At 58.6% G+C, this 25,445-nt stretch overlaps 1 protein-coding gene across 5 annotated transcripts; it reads right to left on the bottom strand.

Moving 5' to 3' along the window:
• Positions 1 to 586: 586 nt before the first annotated feature.
• SREBF1 (sterol regulatory element binding transcription factor 1) lies at positions 587 to 23,558 on the bottom strand. Of its 5 annotated transcripts, XM_026005636.2 has the most exons (20): positions 23,276 to 23,506; positions 10,083 to 10,181; positions 8,209 to 8,640; positions 7,627 to 7,814; positions 7,404 to 7,541; positions 7,102 to 7,323; positions 6,340 to 6,454; positions 5,887 to 6,107; positions 5,453 to 5,654; positions 5,167 to 5,345; positions 4,650 to 4,911; positions 4,400 to 4,566; positions 4,023 to 4,191; positions 3,443 to 3,551; positions 3,060 to 3,169; positions 2,804 to 2,936; positions 2,483 to 2,648; positions 1,828 to 2,028; positions 1,613 to 1,721; positions 587 to 1,327 (listed from the first exon to the last, which is right to left on the bottom strand). In XM_026005636.2, the coding sequence occupies exons 1-20, from the start codon at positions 23,364 to 23,366 to the stop codon at positions 1,098 to 1,100; spliced, it is 3,543 nt and encodes a 1,180-aa protein (XP_025861421.1). In that variant the 5' UTR covers positions 23,367 to 23,506; the 3' UTR covers positions 587 to 1,097. The 5 variants fall into 5 exon arrangements, with proteins under 5 accessions (XP_025861421.1, XP_025861417.1, XP_025861420.1 ...); XM_026005632.2 differs by lacking the exon at positions 10,083 to 10,181 and having other exon boundaries at positions 23,276 to 23,505; XM_026005635.2 differs by lacking the exon at positions 23,276 to 23,506 and having other exon boundaries at positions 10,083 to 10,239.
• Between the last annotated feature and the right edge of the window lie 1,887 nt (positions 23,559 to 25,445).

Below are 25,445 nucleotides of genomic sequence, written 5' to 3'. Positions count from 1 at the left end.
GGGGGGCTGGAGAGGAAGGTTCATCGGGGCACACGTGGGCAGTCATGGATTCTGGTTGTCACTGCAGGTACAGGAGACAAGCCCCTGCTGTGTGGACACCGATCTGCCACACTCCCTGTGGCCTCAGGGTCTCAGGTAGTGATGGGGGCGGGGAAGACTTCCCCAAGAACCCAGGAGGAGTGGGGTGGAGGAGGCGAGGGGAATGACCCAGACACGGGGATACCAGACTGTAGCTCCTATCACAATAGATCCCTAAGGCCACCATGTCATCCCCGCCTGCCAGCCTGGGCACTGATGGGAGTACAAGCAGGGAGGTGGGAAGGGGCAGCTGAGACCACAATAGCCCTTAAGGATTAAGGGTTGATACAGCCCAACCCTGTGGCCCAGAAATGGGTGGAATCCCGGTCACCTGGAGGTCCTAAACGGACAGGACTCCCACATGGAAGGGGAAGTTTCTGGCCGTTAGGACTGATGGCAGTGGAAACCTCTGTCTTGGTGCTGGGGGAGCCAAGAGGGGGAGGCCCAAAGGACCCTCTGGTCCCCTAGTCTATCACACACCCTCCTCCCCCAAGAAACAAAACCCAGATTATAAATAATTTCATTTTTTATTCTCTGTACAAAACTTCTCAACCTATGAAAATAAAGTTTGCAAAAGGCAACGTAACACTTGAGCCTCAGAGATCAGGAGGCTGGTGCACCCTGATCTACACTATGTACAAGTCTCTCCAGAAGGGAGAGAGGCGCCTTGGAGTAGGCCCCCCTCAGCTCAGTGAAATGTACCCCTCCCTGACGTGGGAGAGGGAAAAGCCACTTGGTGCCTGCAGGGCAAGGAGCCCCTGCAATCCCCCGATCGGCCACCAGAGGTCAGCACCAGGCTGGCCGCCGCAAGTCGGGTTGGGGTGCAGTGGGGGGGTGGGGTCGCGCCCCCTCCGGCCAACCAGGTCAAGAGGCAGCAAAAGCCCCTATGTGCCTCCCATTCCCAACCCCCCCCCCCCCCCCCCGAGACAGTGCGGTACGTAGCTGCACCGTGGACACGGGGTCTCCAGCGCTGCCTCTGGCCGTCGAGGCTCCGGCCCGGCGGGGCCGCGGACGGGGATCTAGCTGGAGGTGACGGTGGTCCCGCCGCCCAGGCGCATGAGCATTTGCTGGCAGTCGTGCAGCAGGCGGCGATCGCCGAGCTTCTCGAGGGTGCGCGCCGCCTCGGCCAGCATACCCACGCGCTGCCCGGGCGCCGACAGAAAGCCGGGAGGCAAGTAGCAGGAGGCCAGCAGCAGGGCCTCGGCGTGCTCCCGCCGCGTGGGCCGTGGCTCCAGCTCGGCCACTGCGCCTGCGCACACCGCAGGATGTCAGGGGCGGGGCCAGGGGGCCTGGCTCCGCCCACCTCCGGGGCACAGGCGGGGCCTGTCGCGTCCACGGGACTCCCGCATAGTCGCCCATCCCACGGGTGACGGTGGACCCCGTGGACTTTCTGGGGTAGGATATCGCCATCAGGCAACCACCACCAAGTCCCTGGGTCTCTGCCGCAGACACAGTAGCGCTGGGCATCCATCACACTTTGTTCGGGCTTTCCCCATCCCCAGCCCCAGAGCAGCGCCACCCTGGCCCCGTGCACCTTTGCCGCAGGGGCCTGCCCTCCTCCGCAGGCTGCGGTCCAGGAGCTGGTGCGTCCGCGTGGGGCTGGCCCCTGCCATCAGCCGGGCCGTGGCCTCGTGCAGAAACACCTGGGCAGGAGGGGGCCAGGAGAGTTGGGGTTCGCGCCGGGCCTCCCCTCCCTCCCCTGCTGCCTCACATCCCCACTGGGAGCCGAGGGGCCCCATGGGCACTCACCCTCCGCATGGCGGGCCGGAAGCTCTGTGCCAGACGCCTCAGGCCGCTCAGGTCCCGCTGGAAGCCACGCAGTTCGAGGGCAGAAGCCTGGGCCCCGGTGCCAGGGCCCTGCGAGGCCTGGGTGGGTGCGGGCGGCTGCTGCCGCCGCCACAGGCTAGTTCGTGCCACCAGGAGCAAGTCACACAGGAGCAGCTGCATGGCCTGGGGTGGGGGGCAGGGCAGGGGTCACGGGGGTGGGCTCCGGCTGTGGGAGGGGACGGGTGGGGGCCCGCGGTGCCAGGGGCCGGCTCCGGGCTGCACTGCCGAGGCACTGCACCCGCGTCACTCACGTGCAATGCAACAGCAATGCACCGCGGGGCCGCCCGCCTCTCCAGGCCCCCACGCCTGCCGCCTGCTCAGAAGCGGCCTCAGAAGAGGCCTCTGTCAGACCCCTCACCCCACCCGTCCTCCTGTGGGGGGAGACTGGGACCGAGGGGGACAGCCGCTCTTCCACTGGGACCCAAGCCTTAGCCAGAGAGACAAGGCTGGCCAGGGCCCCAACCCCTACTGTCAGGCTGACCCCAGCATCTTCTGCAGCCCAAGGGAGAACATCCAGGGGATGGCAAGGCGGGGACCCCCACCCCAGACCTGCCAGGCCCCCGGCACCACCCCTCACCTTGTCAATGGAGCTCCCAGCTGGTGTGGTCGCCAGGCTGTCCTGCAGGTACCCACTGGCCTTCTCACAGATGGCCAGGCTGGCTGGGCCAGACTCTGCCTTCCCGCGGCCCAGCAGGGCCCGGGCAGCCTTGAAGGAGTGCAGAGCCGCCCGGGGCAGGGGTCTCCTGTTGGGGCCAGGGCAGAGGACTGATGGTCAGACATGGCCCAGGCCCTCACTACACTCCCCACTGCCCTGGTTCTGGCTTCATGGGGAAGAAAGGGTGGTGACCCTGACTGCACAGAAGGCTGGAGAGTCCAGGAGAATCTGGCCTGTACTCACTCAGACTCCTGCAGGGCACGGGGCAGGTGCTCCACCAGCGGGTATAGCCGCTCGGCCGCCTCCTCATCACGCCGCAGCCAGTGGATCACCATGGTGGTCAGTGAGGCCCACCACTTGGCCATGGGGTCTGTGCCTGCAGGGAGCAAGGGGTGTAGGTGGGGAGGCTCCCAGGAACTCAGCCACGCTGCACCAGGCTGAATTGGTGTAGAGCTGGGGCCGAGCCGGGGGTCCCCGGAGCAGGGGTCTGGCGGCTCACCAGTGGTGGTGGCCATGCTGGAGCTGATGGAGAAGCTGCAAGCAGGAGCCCCGGCAGCATCAGAACAGCTGTTCAGCAGCTGTAGGTACCCAAGGGCGTCAGAGAACTCCCTGTGTCAGAAGAGAGGCCTGGCTGTCAGGACAGGTGGCGGGGTCCTGGGAAAGCCTCAGCCCTCCTCACCCCCCACCAGAGCACAGCCTGACCTCCCAGCTCTGTGTCTCTTCTTGGCAAGCTGGTGGGAAAACAGACCCCGGGGGGAAGTGAGATGCGCCTAAGGCCACACAGCGTGTGGACAATAGCCCAGCTCCCGCCCCGGTACATAGCCACTCTCAGACTCTCCCATGGAGGGCGCTTGCCTGGTAGGGGAGCACAGGGACACTCACCTGTCCCCGTCAGCTGATCCAGGGCTGGGACTGGGCTGAGCCACACAATTCAGTGCCCTCTCCAAGAGATGTTCGCGGAACAGCTGGGTCACCTGGGCCAAGGGGTCCACTGTGGGAAGGAGTGGGTGAGTGGGCTGGCAGGAAGGGCCCTACCCCTCCTCTCCACATTTACCTCTCCACACCAAGGGCTCTTTCCTGGGCACGTGGGTGGGACAGATAAATCCTCCCGGCCTGCCCTTGGATAGGATAACCAACCCTGAACAGTATAATCTACTTAATAAAACGCCTTTAGCAGCTCTGTTCTTTCCATCTGATCTCCTTACTGTACAATGGTCTTGCCTGGGATCACCTCTCCATCAACCACCTGCCCCCAAATTCCTGTCTCCCTCTTTGCTTCTGAAGAGCCCCAACTGAGACAGACCCAGCCTTCCTGCTCCTGAAGCCTCCACAGTAACAACAGATGGGAGGGGGACATCAGAGACGCAGGGATAAGGGACGGGACAGGAATGAGGATGAGGAAGGGGAAAGGGGCACAAAGGAGGTAGGGGGTCAGGGGATGGGCATGGGGATGGGAGAGCACCTGGGTTGCCGGCCAAGCTGTACAGGCTCTCCCTTGGGGCACTGCACACGGCCCAGTCCCCATCCACGAAGAAACGGTGGCCCACAGGGTGGCATAGCCACTGCATGGCAAGAGGTACCGAGCCGCTCTGTGCCAGGCAGGCCTGGCGGGCACTACTCAGGAAGAAGCGCTGTGAGGGAAGGGAGCTGGGCTGTCACAAGGGACCCAGACAGGGACTCCAAACCCAGACCAGACCGAGGGCTGAGAGCCCAGCTGGGCCTGGAGACCATCTGGAACCCACTGCCTCCTCTTGGGCAGCCCCTTGCCCAGGGAGCCACTGGAAAGAGCTACAAAGACAAGTCCCCAGCCCTGCCCCCACCAGCCCACCACCCACTCACTGTCAGAAAATGCAAGGCCCTCGGGAGACTGGTCTTGACCCTCAGTGCAGCGGCCACATAGATCTCAGCCAGCGTGGCCACGGACACGGCATCCCCTGCGCATTCTGCCAGGTTGAGGGCACTCAGTGCCAGATTGGCGGCAGTGAGGTGCCCGCCTGTGTACTTCCCTGAAAGATGGGCAGGCCATAAGGCAGGGGCATGGTGTCAGGGCAGCGGGAGCCCCTCCAGCCCAGCCCTCCACCCTTCATACCCATGGTATGCAGCTGGTGCAGCTTGTGGTAGACGAGTGCCGCGTCCCGGGCGCTGGTGCGGGCGTCCGCCTGCAGGGCACAGTCCTTGTGCAGGCCCCCTGCCCGGCCTGCCAGCCATCGGCCCACCCAGAGACGCTGCAGCAGGTGGCGGATGAGGTTCCAGAGTAGGCTACAGGCCAGGTCCAGGTGGGAGGTGGGGAGCGGCCGGCCCAGGGCCCGCAGGGCCAGCCACAGCTGCTGTGCAGCTTGAGGAAAGTCTCCCTGGGATGGGGTTTTCCAGGTGAGCAATGGAGGGTCAGAGCATCTGAGCACACCATACCCCTCCTGCTCTGAAGATCCTCCCACATTGGGCTCCCCACCATGACCCTGGTGTCCCCCAGTCAGCAGGAGTCTGCAGGGTAGACAAGAGCAGGGAGTACGGGGCAGGGAAGAGGAGTGCCACCCTGCCCAAGTGCCACCCCAGGTCCCGGTCCCACCCAATCCCCCAACCCCCAATCCCTGGATACAGCCCCTTACCCGAGCCAGATCCAGGTCAGCCTGTTTGCGATGCCTCCAGAAGTGCACAGCAGGGCCAGAGTGGGGCCGCGTGACCGGCTCTCCATAGATGAAGAGAAGCGCCAAGGAGGTGAGCACCAGCAGCCCATTGGTTAGCCAGATCAGCGGGGGCAGCAGCCACGGGGTCCAGACAGGGCCATCTAGGGGCAGACGGAAGGGCTGGGGACCCGGCTCCATAGGCTTTGGATAGATACCCGAGTACCCCTTCCCCCCACCCCAGGGATAACCTGGACTAGGCCTATCCTACCTCTGCCCTCGGTGCCTAGCACATTGCGGCCAGGACCATGGTAGGTGCTGCCAGCATCCGAGGGGCTGGGGGGACCCCAGCTGCCCAGCAAGGAGGCCAGGGGGTTGCAGGAGAGGCAGAGGAAGATAAGGGTGCACAGGGCCAGGCGGGAGCGGTCCAGCATACCCCGGCTGTGGGGGGACAGCAGCTGCTCCGGCTTCACCTGGAAGGGGTGGGCAGGTTCGCCAGGGCAGGGCACAAGGTGCCCAGAGAGGATGCAACAGGAGGGAGGGATGGGCACCCTACCCAGCCTCACTGTGGGAGCCCCCCACATGGCTACAGGCCGGTTTTTCTGTCACATGGGAGGTGGGATACATTAGGAGCTGCTTCCTACGCCCGTCCTGGGGCTCAGAGATTGAGGGGAAGACAGACGGGGGGACACAGGAGGGCCCAACCTGGCTATCCTCAAAGACTGGGCTGTCAGGCTCCGAGTCACTGCCACTGCCGGCACTGCCACCGCTCTTGCCTCCCAGGGACAAGGGGCTGCTCTGAGACGGCGAGCCAGCGTCCGAGGGTGGCGGGCTAAGTGTGTCCACCACCTCAGCCTTCCCGCTCTCCATGGGCACGTCTGTATTTGCTCCTCCACCACAGACTGATACCAGGTCCTTCAGTGACTCTGCAGGCCCAAAAGGAACAGGGCCAGGGGTGAAGGCTAGATACCCCACCCCGAAACAGCTTAGGGCCCTGGAGAGGGGGAACTGGGAGTCAGTCTAGCTCTTGAGGGCCAAGCTGGGGCCCACACTGGGGCCCAGGGCCCGGGGCCCTTAAAGGGTCAGAGCTGAAGGGGCAGGCATGAGAGTTGGGGTGGGGCAGTGCAGAGCCAGGGGCAGGGTGACGCCAGGACTCACTGCTTTTGTGGGCAGCAGTGCGGAGACTTAGGTTCTCCTGCTTGAGCTTCTGGTTGCTCTGTTGTAGGAAGCGGATGTAATCGATGGCCTTGCGCAATACAGCAGACTTATTCAGCTGCAGGGGGTGGGAGGGAGAGAGAACAGGGGGCCAGTCAGGCCTGGCAAGTGGGCACCGCTGAGGCAAGGGGGGGTGGGGCTGCCTCACAATACTGCTACCTCAGGACCCTTGCACTTGCTGTTCCCTCTACATGGAATATTCTTCCCCTAGTAGAACCTATCTCCCTGGATAGGCATAAGAATTAATATATCAAAGGCATCCAACAGCATCTGGCTAACTCCCTCACCTCCTCCAGGTCTTTGCTTATGTAACATCACCTTTCTGAGGTGCTTCAGATGTGCAGCTCTCACCGCCCCTCTTCCTGCTTTGTTTTCCTCCACAGCACTTATCCCCATCTGGCAGCTCTAACGCTTACTTATTTATCCTGTTGATCATCACACACCACCGCCCCCCTGCCACATCCCCCACTAGAACATCAGTCTCCAGACAGCAGGATTTTTGTCTGTCTGTTCACTGCTGTATCCCCAGGATCCAGATTAGCCCCCGGGGAAACAGGGCACCCTCCATAAGGTTCAGCCGAATCAATGGCACTGGCCAGGCCCAAAGAGTTGCTTAAGCCCATGGCCCAGGCTCAGTCCTGGTTCTTCCGGTCCCCTCCTTCCCTGGGGTCAGCCCAGAGTGTCTCTGAACACCTCGGCCCGCACCTTTGCTTCAGTGCCCACCACCAGGTCCTTGAGCTCCACGATTTTGTCGTTGATGGAGGAACGGTAGCGCTTCTCAATGGCGTTGTGGGCTGTGCGCTTCTCACCACGGTTCTGAGCCGAGCCCAGGGCCTTGCCACCAGCTGCTAGCCGGTTGATGGGCAGCTTCTCAGTGTCCACTACCAGCGGTACCGTCGCCAGGATAGTTCCTCCGCTCACCAGGGTCTGAAGGGCCAGGCACAGGTTAACAGCTGGGCATGCTCATGCGCAGAGCCCTGACTTCCTGCCCTCCCCGTGTTACCCACCTGCAAGGGCCCCGTTTGTACAGCCGTGCCAGGGGCCAGGGAGCTGATACCCGCTGCCTTCACAGTGGTTGCCATGTCTGTTTTCATGGTTGTCAGAAGCAAAGAGTCAGCCTTGATGAAGTGGGGCTGCAGCAGGACCTGGGAGTGGGAGAGGTCTTAGCCAAGAGCTGTGAGTCTGCACCAGGGGCTGCCACCTCCCCGACACCTGGCCAGACCTCCTCACCGGGACCTGCTGGATCTGCGAGGTCACAGTGGTTGTTCCGGGGGCTGCTGTGGGGTTGGCTGTGGCTGTCAACAGCGGCTGGGGGGCCGCATTCTGGACCTGGGTGTGCAAGGAGACGGGCGGGACCCCTGGCAGGGAAGCCAGTGGCAGGCCAGGCAGCGGCTGCGGGGTGCTCCCTGGAGGGGTCCCTGCAGAGATAAAGGCTGGGGCTGCGGACACAGGCTGCCCTAACCCCTTTCAACCCACCCCTCAGGACCCTATCACCCTATGACCTGTGATGAGTCATCACCCCTCACGCTTCAGTTTCCTGTGGGGACAACCCCTGCCTAGAGCTCTGATGCAAATGTGCTAGCATTCCAGCCACACACTTGTCTCTGGAAGGGCAGCACTGATGTGGACACCCTGGCAGAGTGGGAGGCAGTGCTTCACCCAACAATAGCAAGAACACAAGCACCGCTAGTAACGGGGGCGTCTGAGGCAGTAGAACAAAGGCCCGATCTCTAAAACCTGCAAATTCCTCTATGGAGGCCACAGTAGACCCTCCTCTCTGTACTCCTGTTGTCCCCCCACACACACCCTTACCTGTGGAGAAGCCTCCAGTGGGGCCGGGATAGCCCAATGCAGGGGCAGAGCTGAACTGTGGTGGGGCTGGAGCCGGGAAGCTCTGGGGCAGGAGGGACCCTGGCAAGGGCTGCGGGGTTGGGGGCTGCAGGATAGTCAGCGGCAGTGGCTCCTCCTTGATGCCAGGCCCAGGGGAGAAAGCAGGCCCAGGTGGGTACATCTTCAGTGAGGTGGGGGCAGGCTGGGGAGGGGACGAGGGTGGAGGTGTCGCCTTGGGTCCCCCCAGGAATCCATCCAGTGGAGAGCTCATTGTGGCAGGAGATGGGGACAAGCTGCCTGGGGAGCTGGCATCAGGACTGGCAGGGTCTGTGCTCCCTGCCCCACCCCCGGCATAGGGTGGGTCGAACAGGCCTGGGAAGTCGCTGTCTTGGTTGTTGATGAGCTGAAGCATGTCTGGAGAAAGAAGAAGAGGCTGAGTGAGTGACAGTGGGGCAGGGGGCTGGCCCCAGTACACGGCATCACACACTGCATGCCTCTTGTCCACACAGCTGGATATGTGGGGCAATGCTGCAGAAATAGAAAGCCACCCACATGAGCCTGTGTTCCCAGACACGCAGCCCTTTCTTGGGCACCTGTGACATCTGGAGCAGTGCCTGGTGCTTCGCATGTATCAAACAGCCCGTACAACAGCCCGACGAGGTCAGCACCCCATGAGGCCCATTACCTTGCCCCACACCTATGCTAAGGCAGAATTGGGGTCTGGGCGCTAGACGGCTGACTTGAGAGCTGCCAACACCAACCCATTCCTCCGTGGAACAGACCGAGGCTTGGGGCTGACCCAGCTGCCGGCCACGTGTGTGCCAACCAGTGTGTCCCTGCATGTTCTGGGCATGAGCCCAGACCACGTCTGTGGCCAAGCAGCCTCGGGACCAAGCCATTCAAGGCTTCAGTTTCCCCCCTATAAAACAGAATGCTGGCCGTCCCGACTCCTTCCTCCTCGTACAGACTGGGACACACGCCCAGCGACTGCTTCAGCCTCTCCCCTAGCTGGCGGGTGACGACTAGCTGCCTGGCTGTTGGCCTGAGGCCCTCTAACCCACTAGGGACAGCCACCCACTGGGTTAAAGTGCTCCACAAGATCCCCAGTTGGCCTGGGCCAACTGCCTCCTCTCACTGAGCCTCAGTTTCCTTATCTGTACAACAAAACAAGATGAAGCCCTTCATGACAGGGCTGCTGCGAGGCTTGGCAGAGCAGGAAGCTGGCCCGCAGCGGGCCTCACAGTTGCCTGCCTCCTGCCTACTGACAGGTGGCCACGCAGGGCAGTTTCTGCAGGAGGGGACATTCCTCCAGCCTCCCAGAGCCCGTGATGGGGGTGCCTGGCTCGGTCCCCCTGGGCCCTCCAGGGCAAACACCTTGTGGGCCCTTCCAGTCCAAGCCCAGCCTAAAGGCTTATAGCACTTTCATTGGCAGGGCCCTGATCCCTAGCCCCCACCCTCATGAGCCCCTCTGACAGGATGGGGAAACTGAGGCCCTGAAAGCAAAGCTGACTCAATCCAGGACTGGGGTCCCAGATTTGGTTCCGGGGGACAGGCGACAAGTGGCCTCCTCCCTGCTTCTGCCCCCGCTGCCTCAGGGCGGGGCGAAGTCGTTGGAAAGCCGCTCTCTCACTCCAGACGCCGGGGTGGGGGTAACTACTGAGGGTGGGGGCGGCCCGCCAACTCCAGTGGGCGCCGGGAGCTGGCAGCCGCCCCCGCCCCCTCGGGATCCAGCTCTTTCCGCGGGGAGTCCACCGCCGCTGCACACACGCCCCCCTCTGAGGAAACCGGGGATGGTGACCCCGCCGCGGAGGTGGAGGCTCTGTGATAAAGGGGTGGGGAGTCCTCCAAAAAAATACCTTCGAATGTGCAATCCATGGCTCCGTGGCCCGCGCCCGCCACCCCTTCGGGGCGCCCCGGCGGCTGGCCTGCCGGTCTCTGCGCGGCGCCGACTTCACCTGTCAGGGCTCCGCCGCGCTATAAAGCCCGCGGAGCGCCCCGCCCCCCGCAGGCCCCGCCCCCGCAGGCCCCGCCCTTCGGGGCCGCGGGCCGGGCATGGGGTGAGCGCGCGCGGCCAATCAGCGGCCGCGCCGCTGCCTTACTAGGGCCCCGCCCCTGCCCCCGCCCCACCCCCGACGGCGGCTCGAGCTCGGGTTTCACCCCGCGGCGCTGAATGGGGCCGGGGTTACTCGCGGGCGAGGGCCCTTAACCCGCTCGGCGCCGACAGCCGCCGGGGTTACTGGCGGTCACAGCCCCCGCCACGCCCCCAGCTCCAACCACCTCCGTTAGCACTTCAGAGGAGGGCTGCGGAGTGGACGCGGGGCCGGGAAGCCCCGGCAGGATGCCCCAACACTCTTTACAGACCGCTGGCGCTCTGAGCAGGTCTCCACCGCCAGGCCTCAGTTTACTTCTCTAGACAATGAGCTCATCACATCTCTCTGGCCTCGAATGGGAGAAGTGAAAAAGAACATGGGTGCAGCGCTCGACCACGAAGCGCTGAATTACCGCCAAGGGCTGCTGGTGGTGGGCGTGGGGACCTCCTCTTCCTGGGGCACCCCCCACCACATGGACGCCTAAGAACAGGTCACTGCCAGGAAACTGAGGCCCAGAGTGAGGGATCCCCTCCTCCCAAAGTACACATTCCCACAATCCTTGCACCTGATTCCTGTCTCTCTGTGCAGATATCCTTTTGCCAAGAGACCTGGGTCTGGGATGGGGGGAGGGGGTCTGCAAAGTCAGCTCTGGCCCCTGAGGTCTCACAGCCTGCTCCCAGCAGTCCCTGAGGGCCAAACCTGGCTCACTTATTGCCTGTAGGGTCCTGGGAGGTCAGGAGACAGCCTAATCCCTGGGATGCAGGGTAAGGAAAGCAGGGGTGCAGCCCTAGGGTGACAGGCTCTGGGGGTCTTTTGAGGAGGTACTTAGGAGTGCCTCCCCTAGGCAGTACCTCTGAGTAAGGTCAAAGTTCGACACATACAGATGAACAAAGTATGGCCAGCTGCCCAGGTTGTCACCTTGAGCTCTTGTAGCCAAACAGACCACTAGCAAGTCCTGCTCCAGCCTCTGGCTCCCAGGCTCCTGTGGCCTCGGAGGGAGGATGAAGCCTGGGCAGGCAGGTATGCCAACCGAGCAGCATGGGCCAAGAGGGACTCCAGCCCCAATTTCTCTCCCTCTCCACCAGCCTAAACAAGGAAACTGCCTCATCTCCCTCACACACATCCAATTCCCAATCTTTCTAGAACTTTCCATGCCTTTGTAGGGGGTGCCAAGGATAAAGAACTTCTCCTCCAGCACCTCCACCTCCCTCTCGCCTCAGCTTGTGGGTGCTCACACTTTCCCTCAACTCCCCCCCCCCTAAAAAAAAAAAAAAAAGCACTGCTGTTGAAAAGGCTCTGACCTCACCAGAGTAACCGAAAACAGGTTAGACACCAAGGCCTGAATTCCAGGCACGAGTTTCAAAAGCAGACCCTCACAGCTCTGTTTTTTCTTACCATGGTCCCCACTTGTGCAGCCCATACTGTGGCAGGACCTGAAAGTGGACCAGGGCCAGAGGCAGCCCTGAGGGTATAAGCTTGGGCCACCCCCTTCCTGTCTCATCCTTTACTTCCCTTCACCACATTTTCTTGCCTGTTTTCCATTCCTCACATCTTTATGCCTTGCCCCCATTTCATCCTGAGGTAGGAGGGAGAATGGTTGGTCTATGTCCCCCTGAGGGTAGCCCAAGTCAGGGAAGGCTTCTGAGATGCAGCGAGAAAGAGGGCCTGGGTGCCATGAGGCACCTGGTGGCATATAAGGGGCCAGCCTTTCCCTGAACTTGGCCTGAGCAGCCCCCCATCTCTCTCCTCTGGAACTTAATCTGCCAGCAGAAGCTGGGTGCCAGATCTAAGACTGGGGTTGGAAATGTGAGAGCAAACCCCACAGCCCCCTTCCCCCATCCATCCAGGGGGCAGACCTGCCGCCTGTGCCTCACTTGCCATGTCATCTCAGGCAAATCACTCCCTTTCTATGAGCCTCCACCCCATGTCTCCAGAGGTGACACCGGTGAGGTTCTAGAAGGACAAGTGTGTCTACTGCAGCATTATGACAGCCAAATTATGCAAGCAGCCTAGGTTGTCCATCAACAATGAACGGATGAAGAAGATACAGTGTAGATACACACACACTCACACACACACGCGCACACACACACACACACACTCTCACTCTGGAGTATTACTCAACCATAAAAAAGAATGAAGTCTTGACATTTGCGACACCATGGATAGATCTATAGGGCTACAAAGTGTAATGCTAAGTGAAATAAGTCAGAGAAAGACAAATACCTTATGATTTCATGCATATGTGGAATTTAAAAAAAATAAAGGAAAAAGAGACAAGCCAAAAAACAGACTTTTAACTCTAGAGAACAAACTGGTGGTGAGCAGAGGGGAAGTGGGTGGGGATGGGTGAGGTAGGTGATGGGGATCAAGAGTACCCTTAGCATGGTGAGTGCCGGGTAATGTATAGAGTTGCTGAAACACTATACTGTACCCCTAAAACTCATAACACTGCATGTTAACTTTAAGAAATGAAAGAAAAATAAAATAATAAAAGCAAATGTAGGGATGCCTGGGTGGCTCAGCAGTTAAGCGCCTGCCTTCAGCTCAGGGGATGATCCTGGAGACCTAGGATCAAGTCCCACATCGGGCTCCCTGCATGGAGCCTGCTTCTCCCTCTGCCTCTCCCTCTCTGTGTCCCTCATGAATAAATAAATAAAATCTTTTTTTTTTTTTTTTTTTTTATTTATGATAGTCACAGAAAGAGAGAGAGAGGCAGAGACACAGGCGGAGGGAGAAGCAGGCTCCATGCACCGGGAGCCCGATGTGGGATTCGATCCCGGGTCTCCAGGATCGCGCCCTGGGCCAAAGGCAGGCGCCAAACCGCTGCGCCACCCAGGGATCCCAATAAATAAAATCTTAAAAAAAAAAAAAAAAAAAGAACAAATATATAAGGGCACCTGGGTGGCTCAGTGGGTTAAGTATCCAACTCTTGATTTTGGCTTTGGTCATGACCTTAGGGCCGTCAGATCAAGCCCAGCACTGGGCTTCATGCTGGATGTGGAGCCTGCTTAAGATTCTCTCTCTCTCTGCCCTCTGCTCCTGCCCCTGTCCCCAGCTCATGCTCTCACTCTCACTCTCTCCCTCCTCTGCCCCCCAAGAAGAGCAAGTGTATGAAGCACCCAGCATTCAGCAAGATCTCAATAAAGATTAGTCCCTTGGGATGCCTGGGTGGCTCAGTGGTTGAGCGTCTGCCTTTGGCTCAGGTCCTGATCCTGGGATGGAGTGCCGCATTGGGCTCCCCGCAAAGAGCCTGCTTCTCCCTCTGCCTGTGTCTCTGCCTCTCTCTCTGCGTGTGTCTCTCACAAACAAATAAATAAAATATTTTTAAAAGGGGGGAAAAGGGGGGGGGGGAATTAGTCCCTGTACAGCAAATGGAATGGTCTAGAAATGTTAAGGCAGGTAGTGAGTGGCCCAACACTTGCAATGTTCAAGTCGGAACTCCATAGACAATGGAGCTTATTTTATGGAGAGAAAATCAGGCTGGGACTGGAGTGAGGCAGGAGAGGTACCCACGCCAGCCCTGGAAGCCAAGACAGGGCCCCCAAGGCTCCACGGCTCCCATCTCATGGATGATTCTCCAGTGAGCTGAGCCCTGGCCTTCCAGCAGAGAGAGACTCAGTGTGGCTCCTGCGTGCACTCCCCAGAGAACAGGGAAGAAGAGGCATAGACTCTGAGCCTCAGTGGGCCCACCTCACACCCCTCCCATCGCTCACCTTCCGCACCTCCTCCCCAAGTCTGGATTCCTCCTTTATGCTCTCCTTTCCAGTCCTGCCCTGATTCTATCAGGGCCCAACAGGAAACCTGACCCCCTTCCTTCCTTGGCTCTACCTTCAAACCACCTTTGGAAGGCAGATATGGGACAGGCTTTTATTCTCTGGCCTGTTTATTCTGTGAGGCCAGGATGCAAATCTTGGGAGGACCCAGCACCACAAACTGGCAGGATCCCAGCTCTGATCATCATAGGAGCCTCCCTCCCTCCCATCCAGCCTGTATGGGCCTTGAACCTCAAACAGGCTCTGTTTGCATGCCTCTCAGGATAGGGAGCTCACCACCTCCCTCTCATGGCCTGGTCCGTGATGCCTAGATTTGTCTCTCCTGACAATATCCACTGTCTTTTCTTTTTCTTCTTCTTTTTTCTTTTTTTAAGATTTATTTATTTGAAAGACACAGAGAGAAAGCTGATGGGGAGGGGGAGAGGGAGAGAGAGTCCTAAGCAGACTCTGTGCTGAGCACAGAGCTGGACCCAGGGCTCCATCTCATGACCCTGAGATCATGACCTGCACTGAAATCAAGAGATGGACACTCAACTGACTGGGCCACCCAGGTGCCCCACTACTGCCTTTTCTTAAGTGTCTACTGTGTATTAGGCCTGTGCCAGGCACTGGGGCTACAGGGACACTCACGGAGACCTTCCCTCATGAAGCTTACATTCCGGTGACCAACAGTCAGCAAATACCTGGAAGAATGTGGGTGCAGATGCTGATGGGCACCACAGAAAAACTGAGGCAGTATGAAGAGAGGGTGAGGGGCCACTACTGATGAGATCAGCAGCCAGACTCCCTGAAGAGGCAACATCTGAGTAGACGCCTGAATGAAACAAGGGAGGGGGCCAGGAGGAAGGAAGGCTTCAGGCAGAAGGGACAGCAAGTGCAAAGGCCCTGAGGTGGGAGCAAGCTTGGCATGAGGCTGATGAGACAGCAAGGAGCCCAGGGTGGCTGGAGCAGAAGGAACAAAGGTGGAGACAGAAGTCAGGGAGGCAGCCAAGGAGCTGGGATTCCAACAGGAGTTTGTCTGTCTCCTGAGCCAAGGACACCAATACTCCAGGAAATGGGCAGGAAAGTGGTGTGCAAACTGCCCAGCGCAATGCAAATCACAAAGGGTGGCACAAGTGTGAAGAACAGGGAACAGTATAAAAGCAGCACCAGCGCAGGAGAGGGCATGGGCAAGGCTTATGGGACCCCTGGAGCGTTGCCTCTGCCCGCTTTGGGATGGGCTCAGGGCAGGGGTGGGCGTTCACCCAGCATCCTGGGAAGCCAGGGCTACGCCCTGCCTGCCACTCATCCCTGCTGCTCCTACCCATGCCTCCTCGATCCTCCTGAGGACTCAGGTCAGCAGGTTTGCATGTCCTCAGCTAGTCATGTATGCAACAGAGACAGACTGCCTTTGTGCACTCAGGGCCTCCTTGGGGGGAGGCAAGTGCCTCTTCCTGGAATGGGATGGGCCCATGGCTGGAGCCCCAGGTGTACCTGGGCATGAGCCCTCTAGATGAACAAGGAAACAGGCTCAGAGAGAGGCCGCGTGTCCAAGGGCCCACCACTGCCAAATAGAGAATCTAGGACTCAAACCCGGGTCAACCGACCCGAGCCCACACTCATCAGCTCCAGCCTGCCCAGGACAGGAGACAGCCCCAGCCCCAGCCTGGCTCTGCCCCAGCCTGCTGGCAGTGTGCATCTCAGGCAACAAGGTGTGTGTGTGGAGGCTCACCTCTAACACTGCCCCTTCCCGGGCCTTCGTGACCACCGTTAGCGGCCAGGCCTTGGCTGGGAACCCCTCAAGGCAGGGCTGGGGCGCAGAACCCCTCAAGGCAGGGCTGGGGCTCGACCAGCTCATGACACTAGCAGCACTCAGCACAAGGCAGAGCACAGAGGGGACCAGAGTCAGGGGTCCACATAGCCACACACATCCCCACCCCCCGCTGGTCTCCAGCCACGGGCCCTCGCTGTGACTCACGATCACTGTGATCATGCAATTCAGTGCCACTATGCATTCGCCCAGGCTGCTCCCTCTGCCAGAAATGTCCTTCCCATTATCCTTTGTCTACCTAGCAAATTCCTGCTCCTCTTTCAAAACTTGCTCTGATGTTGCTTTCTCAGAGTCTCCCCTCATCTGTGTCACCCCACACACTAGCTCCCCTTCACCAAGACCAAATGACCCTGCACATGACCTGTAAGATGGCCGACCATTGAGCAAGATGCTGGTCAGCACCAATTCGGACATCTTGTCATAGGTGTGGGCTCGGGTCACATACTTATCATTCGGGCAGCTGAAAACCAACCCATGGGACTGAACAGTGGCAATCTGGGAGTTGTGTCCTATTGCTGAGCAACTGTTCCCGGTCTAAATAGTAGTGCTGCACATTTCTTTATATAAATTATATCTATTTCCCCTTTTTGAGTTTTTCCCCTGCAGCCCATTTTAAACCTGAAGTGGGCTTAGTATGGGCTACTCCCTGGCAAAGAGAGACACCCTTTACAACCTCCCCTGCAATGTGTCCCATTTCCTCATTGCATCACCAGCACTGGGTTTTATAATTTTTATTTACTTTTGGTTGCTTTGTTTAGCCCTGAGAACTGTGTGACTGGAACCTCAAAGGTGCTTTAATTTGTATTTCCAAGGCTGCCTTGAGATGTTTTGTGCAAAACTATCACATGACCAGAGGCTCACAAACACCTGCTCTGCCCCCACCCTCCTCTGCCAGCTAGAAACAAAGCTTCTTCAGCAGATTCTTCTGCCTGGGAAGCAATCCTTGCTGGGTCTAGCCTTCCTGCTGCTTCTACAGGTCTCTAACTCCTTCATACCCCTAAGTTACCACCTGGCTTGAGCCACAGGTTGGGCAGCTAGGGAACTACGGTGAGTCAGGTGTTTCAAGATCTCTGATCCAGGATGCCTGGGTGGCTCAGTGGTTGAGCATCTGCCTTGGGCTCAGGTCATATTCCCAGGGCCTTGGGATCAAGTCCAGTGTGGGGCTCCCTGCTCAGTGGGGAGTCTGCTTCTCCCTCTCCCTCTCCCCACTGCTTGTGCTCTCTCTCTAATAAATAAATAAAGTATAAAAAAACAACAATAACAACAAAAACCTCTTTCTCATTTGTACTGCTGGGTGAGGAGATGACAAGGTATCTCGAAGTCTCCTTCCAGGGATGCCTGGGTGGCTCAGCGGTTAAGCATCTGCCTTCAGCCCAGGGTATGATCCTGGAGTCCCAGGATTGAGTCCCACATCAGGCTCCCTGCATGGAGCCTGCTTCTCTCTCTGCCTATGTCTCTCATGAATGAATAAATAAAATCTTTAAAAAAAAGAAGAAGAAGAAGTGTCCTTCCAGCTCTACTCTCTTTATCTTTAACGGTAGCTAAGGACAGGGTGCTTGCTCCCCTAGGGGTCAGGCAGGGGGAGAGGGGAGAGGTGCCCAACTAGCCCTGACCAGCCCCACCTTCTCTCCCAAGCAGAGACCCAGAATCAAATGGTGGCCACTCAGGACTTGAAACCATAGCCCATAGAGACTTCCAACATAGGCTCCTTGGATAGTCTGCTAACATTTGTTAAGCTGAACATATTAGGTGCCAGGTACTAGTTAAGTGATCTAAATTGGTTGAGGGCTACTATTGGCCATGTGCTGCTTAAGCCCTTGACCTAAATGAGCTCATCTGATGCCCAAAACTCCAAGAAGATGATTCTACTATTATTCCTAGTACCTGAAGGCCAGAGAGGTTAAGCCACTTGTTCATGGTCACGCAACAGGGGTTGAATCTGAAGACCCTGGGCTCCAACGGGAACCCCAGAGCCCTAGGAGGGGGCGACCTTGCTGGGAGGTAACTGGAGGGTCATTTAGGAGGAAAGGGTGAGCTTGAGCAGTGCTTCAGGTCAGGATGGGCCTTTCTAGGCCATCCCAGTCAGGTCTGGGGTTCAAAGGTCACATCCACAGGGCCTGTGGCTGGCAAGAGACAAAGCCAGAGATACTTCCTCTGGCCAGCACTGCCATTCCCACCTGAGCTGCACCTGTTGGCAGGGCAAAGTCCAGATGCCAGGCCTGTGTCTAATGGTGACCCTACCTGGGCTGACCAGGTCACTCAGGATGTTTGTGTCCAGAGAGGTGACCATCGGACAGGAGGTAACTCCCAGACATCTCAACCCACTCCCAGCATGCTTCTCTCCATCCCCCAAAGAGACAGGTCCGGCAAACCCTGCAGGTCTGGAATGCAATGCTGAGACACGGGAACATTATCTTGGGGGCACTGGGGAGCCATGGTCATTTGGGAACTGAGGAGTTCTATGCCCAGAGCTGGGAGCTGAGCAGTGAGCACAAACCGTGTTTCCTTTTTCTTTTCTTTTTTTTTTAGAGAGTGTGTGGCAGTGTGCATGCATGCGGGGGGGGGGGGGGGGGGGGGGGCGGCGCACGGGCAAAGGGAGAGAGAATCTTAAGCAGGTTCCATACCCAGCATGGAGCCCATGTCAGGGCTCGATCTCACAATCCTGAGATCATGGCCTGAGCTGAAACCAAGAGTCAGAATCTTAACCGACTGAGCCATCAGGTGCCCCTTGAGCCGTGTTCTCTAAGAAGAGCCCAAGCTTTTCCCACTGAGGAAAGGACTGGGCGTGAGACACCATGGGGAGAGGCGGGGGCTGGCTGAATGGCCCCCAGTGGGTTCTCTCCACCAGGACTGGCCTGGACCCAGAAAAGTGCCAGATGCGCATGGGCCCTGGGAGCAGGCCCTCCTGTGGTTTATCTAGGCGCCTGGGAGGGACCACAGGGCTGCGAGAGCCCCAGAAAGCACTGCCTGGGCCGAGCTGCAGTGGGGAGGAGTGAGACCCGGCAAGGCTACCCTGGCTACACAAACAGTGAAGGTGGGGGCATGCAGGCAGAGGACAGATGGACCGTCCTACCAAACGCTTCAGATAAACCACAGTCCCCAGGGTGACTCCTCAGCCAGGCCAGCATCCCCCCGCAACCCCATAGGTGGGGAGGGCCCAGTCAGAACCCCATCTCCGTTCGCCTCTTCTGCACTTAAAGCAGGTGCGACATCTGATATATTAATCAGCGAAGAGGGGATGCCTGCCTCGGGCTTAACAATAATCCCAAACATGGCACAGGGCTGTGCTCAGGTCCCCTCCACCCACAGCCATAGGGACCCCAAAGCACAGGGCATACCAGAGGTCATGGGGCTGGAGCCAGGTCAGTGCCTTCACCCACAGAGCTAAGGGCTGTGCTGGCAGCTCCACCCCAATACCCGTTCACATGACAGAGGGTTTGGCAAAGGCAGGCAGCAGGGTTGGGTGGGGCTCAAGGCCCTTAGCCTGCTCCCTGGTGACAGTCTCAGTCTCATGACTCAAAGGCCACTCTGGACTGGGAGGGGGAAGTGGCCGCTTGGCCTCTGACCTCTGTGACCTACTCCCAGGCCCCACGTGGAGCTGCCTCCTGGGTTCTCTGTTTTTTTTTGTTGTTTTTTGTTTTTTGTTTTTAAGATTTTAAAATTTACTTGAGAGAGAGAGCTGAAGTGCTCTGGCACTGTAGAGAGAGAGCTGAAGAGAGTGTGCGCGCGCACACACACACACACACACACACACACACACATGCGCACTCGAGTGAGGGGAGGGGCAGAGGGAGAGAAGCCAACTCTGCTGAGCACAGAGCCCAATGCGAGCACAGAGCCCAATGCATCTCACAACTCTGAGATCACGACCCTAGGCCAAAATCAAGAGACACTCAGCCGAATGGGCCACCCAGATACCGGGGGTTCCCTGTTCTATCGCTTTCTACCCCTACCCCACTCTTAGGAGCTAAGCAGATAAGAGCATGGGCTCTGGAGTCCACCACCTAAGTATGAATCTTGGCCCTGCCATGTTCTGGCTGTGTGACCTCAGGCAAGTCACTTGACCTCTCTGTGTGCCTCAAGGAACTCATCTGTAAGATGAAGATCTTAAGTCTACCCACTTAAGGTTGTCAGGAGGGCTCACTGGTCAGCTAGAAGCCTAGGATACAGTTGTGATCCTCTGTTGTGATCCTCTACCTCAGCTGCCAGGGGGAGCTTCCAACATATAACCCAAGCATAGCACTGCCCTGCCCCCATGCCCTCAAAACTCCCTACTGCCTCTGGACCCAGTCCATCTACCCCTCCAGTAGTTTGAGGCCTGCCTGGCCCACCTCACAACCGTCTTTCCTCTTAGGGGACCTGGAGACCTTCGGGCTCTGCCCGTCCCACCCCCAACTCACTTCTCTCTAGACCTTGAATCAGCCTCACTCCAAAGGCAGGGTAAAAGTCTCAAAATTAGGCCTGTCCTCTGAGCATCAAATTCCCCTCCCAGAGCTTCCACCTATGAAACTAATAGAGGATCCACCCAAGCAAAGACTGGCATGGGGTGTCTACTGCAGTGCAGTTTATAAGAACAAAACAACATGGATGTCCATCTGTGAGCAAACCAGGGAACTTGACTGTTGTCTGGCTGTTGACATGGGACAAAGCAGGTTACAATCTGTTGTGAGCCAATGGACCCTATTCTAAATTATAAAAGTATAGATTAGCGGTTGCCTGGGACTGGGTGTGGACCAGAGAGTGGTTGTGACAGGCAAGAGGGATCTTACTGTGGTGATGAAAATGCTCTAGAACTAACTGGTGATGGTCACACAACTTAGTCAATGTAAAAACTTACTGTACACTTAAACTGGATCAATCTTATAGCAGGTAAATGATACCTCGAAGGTGTTGTTTTTAAAAAGTAGATCATGAGTGTATAGTCATTATACACACACACACACACACACACACACACGCACACCAGGAAACAATCCAATCCCCCACATAATTAACAGAGCTTATCTCTGCATGACCGGTTTAAGGAAGATTTTATTTTCTCTTTTTGCTCACTTGAACTTTCTAATTTTTTACAATGCAAAGAGATTTGTTGTGTAATTGGAAGGAAAAAAGAAAGTTTGGATAAAAACCAAGAAACATCCTGCCGAGGTAGGCAAACTTCATGGCCACCCCAGCAAGAGGCTGCAGTTGTCTGCCGTCTCTCCCAGATTAGAGCTGGTGCCTAGGGGCACCTGGGTGGCTCAGTGGTTGAGCGTCTGCCTTCAGTTCAGGTCATGATCCCAGGGTCCTGGAATGGAGTTCCGCATCAGGCTCCCTGCAAGGAGCCTGCCTCTGCCTCTCCCTCTGCCTATGTCTCTGCTTCTCACTCTGTGTCTCTCATGAATGAATTAAAAAAAAAAATTATTTAGAGCCGGTGCTTAATTGCCCCCAACCCCAAACAGATGCAGGGGCCTGGTCCTTGGGCCTCAGGACATAATGCTTCTGCAAATGAGTCCATGAAAAAAGTCTATGCCAGACCTGTGGCCCTGATACACCTGCCCTGATTCTACTGCCCCAACTCCCCTAGGAAGGGAAGCATTCATATCCCGAGTGGGAAACAGGCTCAGAGATTCAGAGAGCTTGGGCAGGATGGCAAAGTAAGGGAGTAGTGTCCAGATTCAAGTCCCGACCCCAAAGCCCAGGAACTCACCACCTGGTCATGTGCCTTTCAGGCTGTACCCACTGGGTCCAGGGCTTTTGGAAGTGTTGGTTGAGTCAGGCTTGGATTTCTCCAGGGCCTGGGGTTTGGGGTTCATCACTCCAGGGCAGGGCCAAGAGGAAGGCTGCTTTGGGAAAGCCCCACAATTTAAGTCTCTCCTCCCAGACCCTCCCCTAGCCTGGTCCTCGGGGAAGGCAAGCTGATAAGGCCCCAGGCTGGCAGCCAGCTGGGCTCATATGCACCACCTCGGGAGGGCAGGAGTGAGTGAGTTAGAAGTGTCTGTTTGTTAACCCCAGGTGGCCACAAGCTCCATGGACACTACTGTCCAGGTAGTTGGAGGTCTGTGTCCTGTGCTCTTGGCTTCAAGTTCCCCATCGACCAAGTGACACTTGGCCAGTGATGCCGAAACTGCAGAGCAACCATGGAGGGCCATTTGCTGGGGGCTGTGGTTTGTCCTCTCTACACAATGGGGCAACAGCCTCCCAACTGGGACCTGCCGCACCGTTCTCAAACCCTTTCTCTGTCTAGCAAACAAGATACTTTTGAAGGGGTGAGTACACTGGCTCTGCTCAACAGCTCCACCACAGCTCTGCCCTCTGGCGCAGAGGATCCTCTTTTTTGCCAACTGTCCCAACCTCCCCTCCTGTGCCTTCCTCTTAACTCCTCAAACTCGGGGCCTTGGCCTGTGCTGAGCCCCCGGCGGGCTGGGAAAACATCCTTCCCAGTGGGTCCCGACGCTGACCTTCAAGTCTCAGCTCAAACGTCTGCTCAAAGAGGTCTCCCCCAGGGATCCCTGGGTGGCTCAGGGGTTTAATGCCTGCCTTCAGCCCAGGGCATGATCCTGGAGTCCTGGGATCGAGTTCCGCATCGGGCTCCCTCCATGGAGCCTGCTTCTCCCTCTGCCTGTGTGTGTCTGCCTCTCTCTGTCTCTCTCTCTCTCTGTGTGTCTCTCATGAATAAATAAATAAAATCTTAAAAAAAAAAAAAAAAAAAAGAGGTCTCCCCCACCCCTGCACCACCACCGGGCAACTAAATATCCGTTTGCGGGTTTTCTTGAGAATTTCCGTGCTTCCAGGAAAAGGAGGAGCCCAGGTCGATCTGTGAACCCCCATGTCTAGTACACGGCCTGGTATTCAGTAGATGCTCACTAAACGTTTGCGCCAGCGAGGCCCATCCGGGACTGGGAGCGCTGCCGGGGGCGAAAGGGAGCGGGAGGAGGGGCCAGGGGAAGCGCTGCGCATGCGCGTGAGCTCCGCGCCGAGCTGAACTCTCGGCCGGAGGGAATGACCGTGAGTAACCCCGCGCTGACGTCAGGGCCGGGGCGGGGGCGGGGCCTCGGAACCGCCCAGGTCTCCGGGGCTCGCGGCGGCCGCCCCTGGACCGAGGACTCCCTGGCCGCGCCGCGCGGGGCCCCGGACGCCCAGAGGCGCACGTGCCCGGCCCGGAGCCTCCAAGAGACCCGGCGAGGCGCGGCCCAAGAGGCCGGGGGGGAGGCGCAAGCGGGGGTCGGCGCGCTCTGCACAACGGGGCCCACGGCGCGCAGCCCAGAGGCGCGGGGAAGCCCCGCGCACACAGCACAGAGCCGGGACCGGTGCCCGACCCCAGGCCCGGGAGACAAAGCCCCACGCCGCCGGCGCGCCACGCTCGCGCGGAGCCCAGCCGGCCCTTGACGTACCTTCGATGTCGGTCAGCAGCGCCGCGTCCAGCTCGCACGGCTCGGCCAGCGCCTGCTCCAGGGCCGCGTCGCTGAAGGGCGGCTCGTCCATGGCGCAGTCGCCTCCTCCGGGCCGCCCGCCGGGCCCGCCGCCGCCGCGTACGGACTTTCGCAGGGAGCGCCGCGTCCGCCGGCCCCGGCCCGCTGCCGCCGCTGCGCGCGTCCGCGTCCCCGTCCGGCCCCGGTGGCGGCCCGGCGCCCGCGAAAAGTTCCTCGGAAACTGGGTTCCCCCGCTGTGGCTCTGCAGGGAGGGCGGGGCGGGGGCGGGGCCCTGCCGAGAGGCCCCGCCCCCGGGGTAGACGAGCCCCACCCCACCTGGAGAGAGCTGGGACCCGGCTCCGGGGTCGGGCTCGCAGACCTACCCCCAACCGGCCCCTCCGCCAGTGCGCCCTCCAGTCATTCCTTTTATCCGACCCCTGGCACAGCCGCGTCTGGCCCACTGCAGCGGGGGCTCGCGGGCAGGCCTTGAGCCTTCTCTGGGCCTCAGTTTCTCCCAACACCAAGCAAGGGAGCTGGGTGAAGCTCCGGGACAGGGCCTGTCCAGGAGCTGGAAGGGGCTGGGGCCTGGACAAACCTCACTTCCTAGATTTGGCTCTTTAGAACAAGACAGATCTGTTGGAGTGATAGCTCTGATGACCTGCTGTGGGCTGTCGGGCCAACTCTTGTCCTCAATTGCATCAGCTCTACCTGGAGCTTGGTGATGCTTCTCCATAGGCTGCTTGGGAGATTAGTGATTGCGGGGGGGGGGGGGGGGGGGGGGGGGGGCGGCGCTGGGCCTGTGAGATCAGCCAGCCGCCCCCACCCGCCCCGCCCCAGTTTCCTAAAATCAGATTGGGCTCTAGATAAGGGGGTAGCCCAAAGGGAGCCTGGAAGAGGCGAATCTCCCTTCCTGATTTAATCTCGTTTCCTTCCAGATCCAGCTGTGGTAACAAGGGGGGGTTTGGGAGCCAGTGGACCCAGTCCAGTCCCCGGAAGTAGGCTGGCCTCAGTACCCAAGAAGACAGGAAGATCTAGAGAGTTCTAATTGCACACAGCTACTCAGGGACAGCCACAGGCTTGGGCCCCAGGGCTGACTTCCAACTCAGCGCTTATCCCTGGGATCAGCCTAGATGGGGGACACAAGGAAATGTGGGCTGTGCTTTACAACTGAGCCAGGCTGCCGTGGATCACGACAGGCTGGGTGTGGGTCAGAGGAGGCAGCTTGGCTGGTAGACTGGCTGGAAACTGAACGAACCCTGGGCCCTATGGACTGAGGACAGAGCTAGGTGGCACGGGTGGGGGGGGGGGGTGTCCCACTGAGGTGGCTAGAGATCAACTAGAACATGTGAGTAGGGATCCCTGGGTGGCGCAGCGGTTTGGCGCCTGCCTTTGGCCCAGGGCGCATTCCTGGAGACCAGGGATTGAATCCCACGTCAGGCTCCCGGTGCATGGAGCCTGCTTCTCCCTCTGCCTGTGTCTCTGCCTCTCTCTCTCTCTGTGACTATCATAAATAAATAAAAATTAAAAAAAAAAAAAAAAAGAACATGTGAGTATCTGAAACTGGAAAGGGAGTGAGTTCCTTGTCCCTGGAACTATGCAAGCAGAGAAAGATACTCCTGGTGCAGGACAGACAAGGAGATCCATCACAAGTGGGATCCCCAGTCTCTCCTAGCCCCTGGCATCAGTAAGTCATGCCATCCTAAATACTGTCTTGCCCAGACTCCAGATATAGCCTGTCTGGCCACTCCTTCTGAGGGAGTAAAATTAGTGGTGCACTTTAGAAGGGGGGTGCCCTGGCTGGAAGAGGACTTGAGGCCCAAGTCCCAAGGGATCAGCCCATATATGCAGCTCTCTTTGTTCCCCTTCTAGAAGGGCTGCTGTGGAAAATTACTCAGAGCAGGGGCGGCCAGGAGCTGTGGGGGTCTCCAAACCACATCTCTCCCACCACCCAAGTGGCCCTGCTCTGGGATCCACCCAGGGATCCAGAAGAACTTCTCTGGGGGAGCACAGAGGGATCTGGCTTCTTTCATCATGTCCCCCACCCCAGACCCTACCTACCACCCAGGCAGGAGCCAAGCACCCAGGAGGCCTTGAGAATCTGGTGACTTCCCTAAAAATCCTAACATCCCTTCCCAGAGAGAGGATTGGGGAG

This window comes from Vulpes vulpes, chromosome 12, assembly GCF_048418805.1.
Source record: "Vulpes vulpes isolate BD-2025 chromosome 12, VulVul3, whole genome shotgun sequence".
NCBI classification, from domain to species: Eukaryota; Metazoa; Chordata; class Mammalia; order Carnivora; family Canidae; genus Vulpes; species Vulpes vulpes.
This window is presented reverse-complemented; position numbering and strand designations above follow the sequence as displayed.

Coding starts and splice junctions, on each gene's coding strand:
- SREBF1 (XM_072730548.1), bottom strand. CDS start 23,366: ATGGACGAGCCGCCCTTCAGCGACGCGGCCCTGGAGCAGGCGCTGGCC. Junction 7,324..7,403: donor TACAAACGGGGCCCTTGCAG/GTGGGTAACACG, acceptor CTGGCCCTTCAG/ACCCTGGTGAGCGGAGGAAC. Junction 4,192..4,399: donor GGGCCTTGCATTTTCTGACA/GTGAGTGGGTGG, acceptor CTTCCCTCACAG/CGCTTCTTCCTGAGTAGTGC.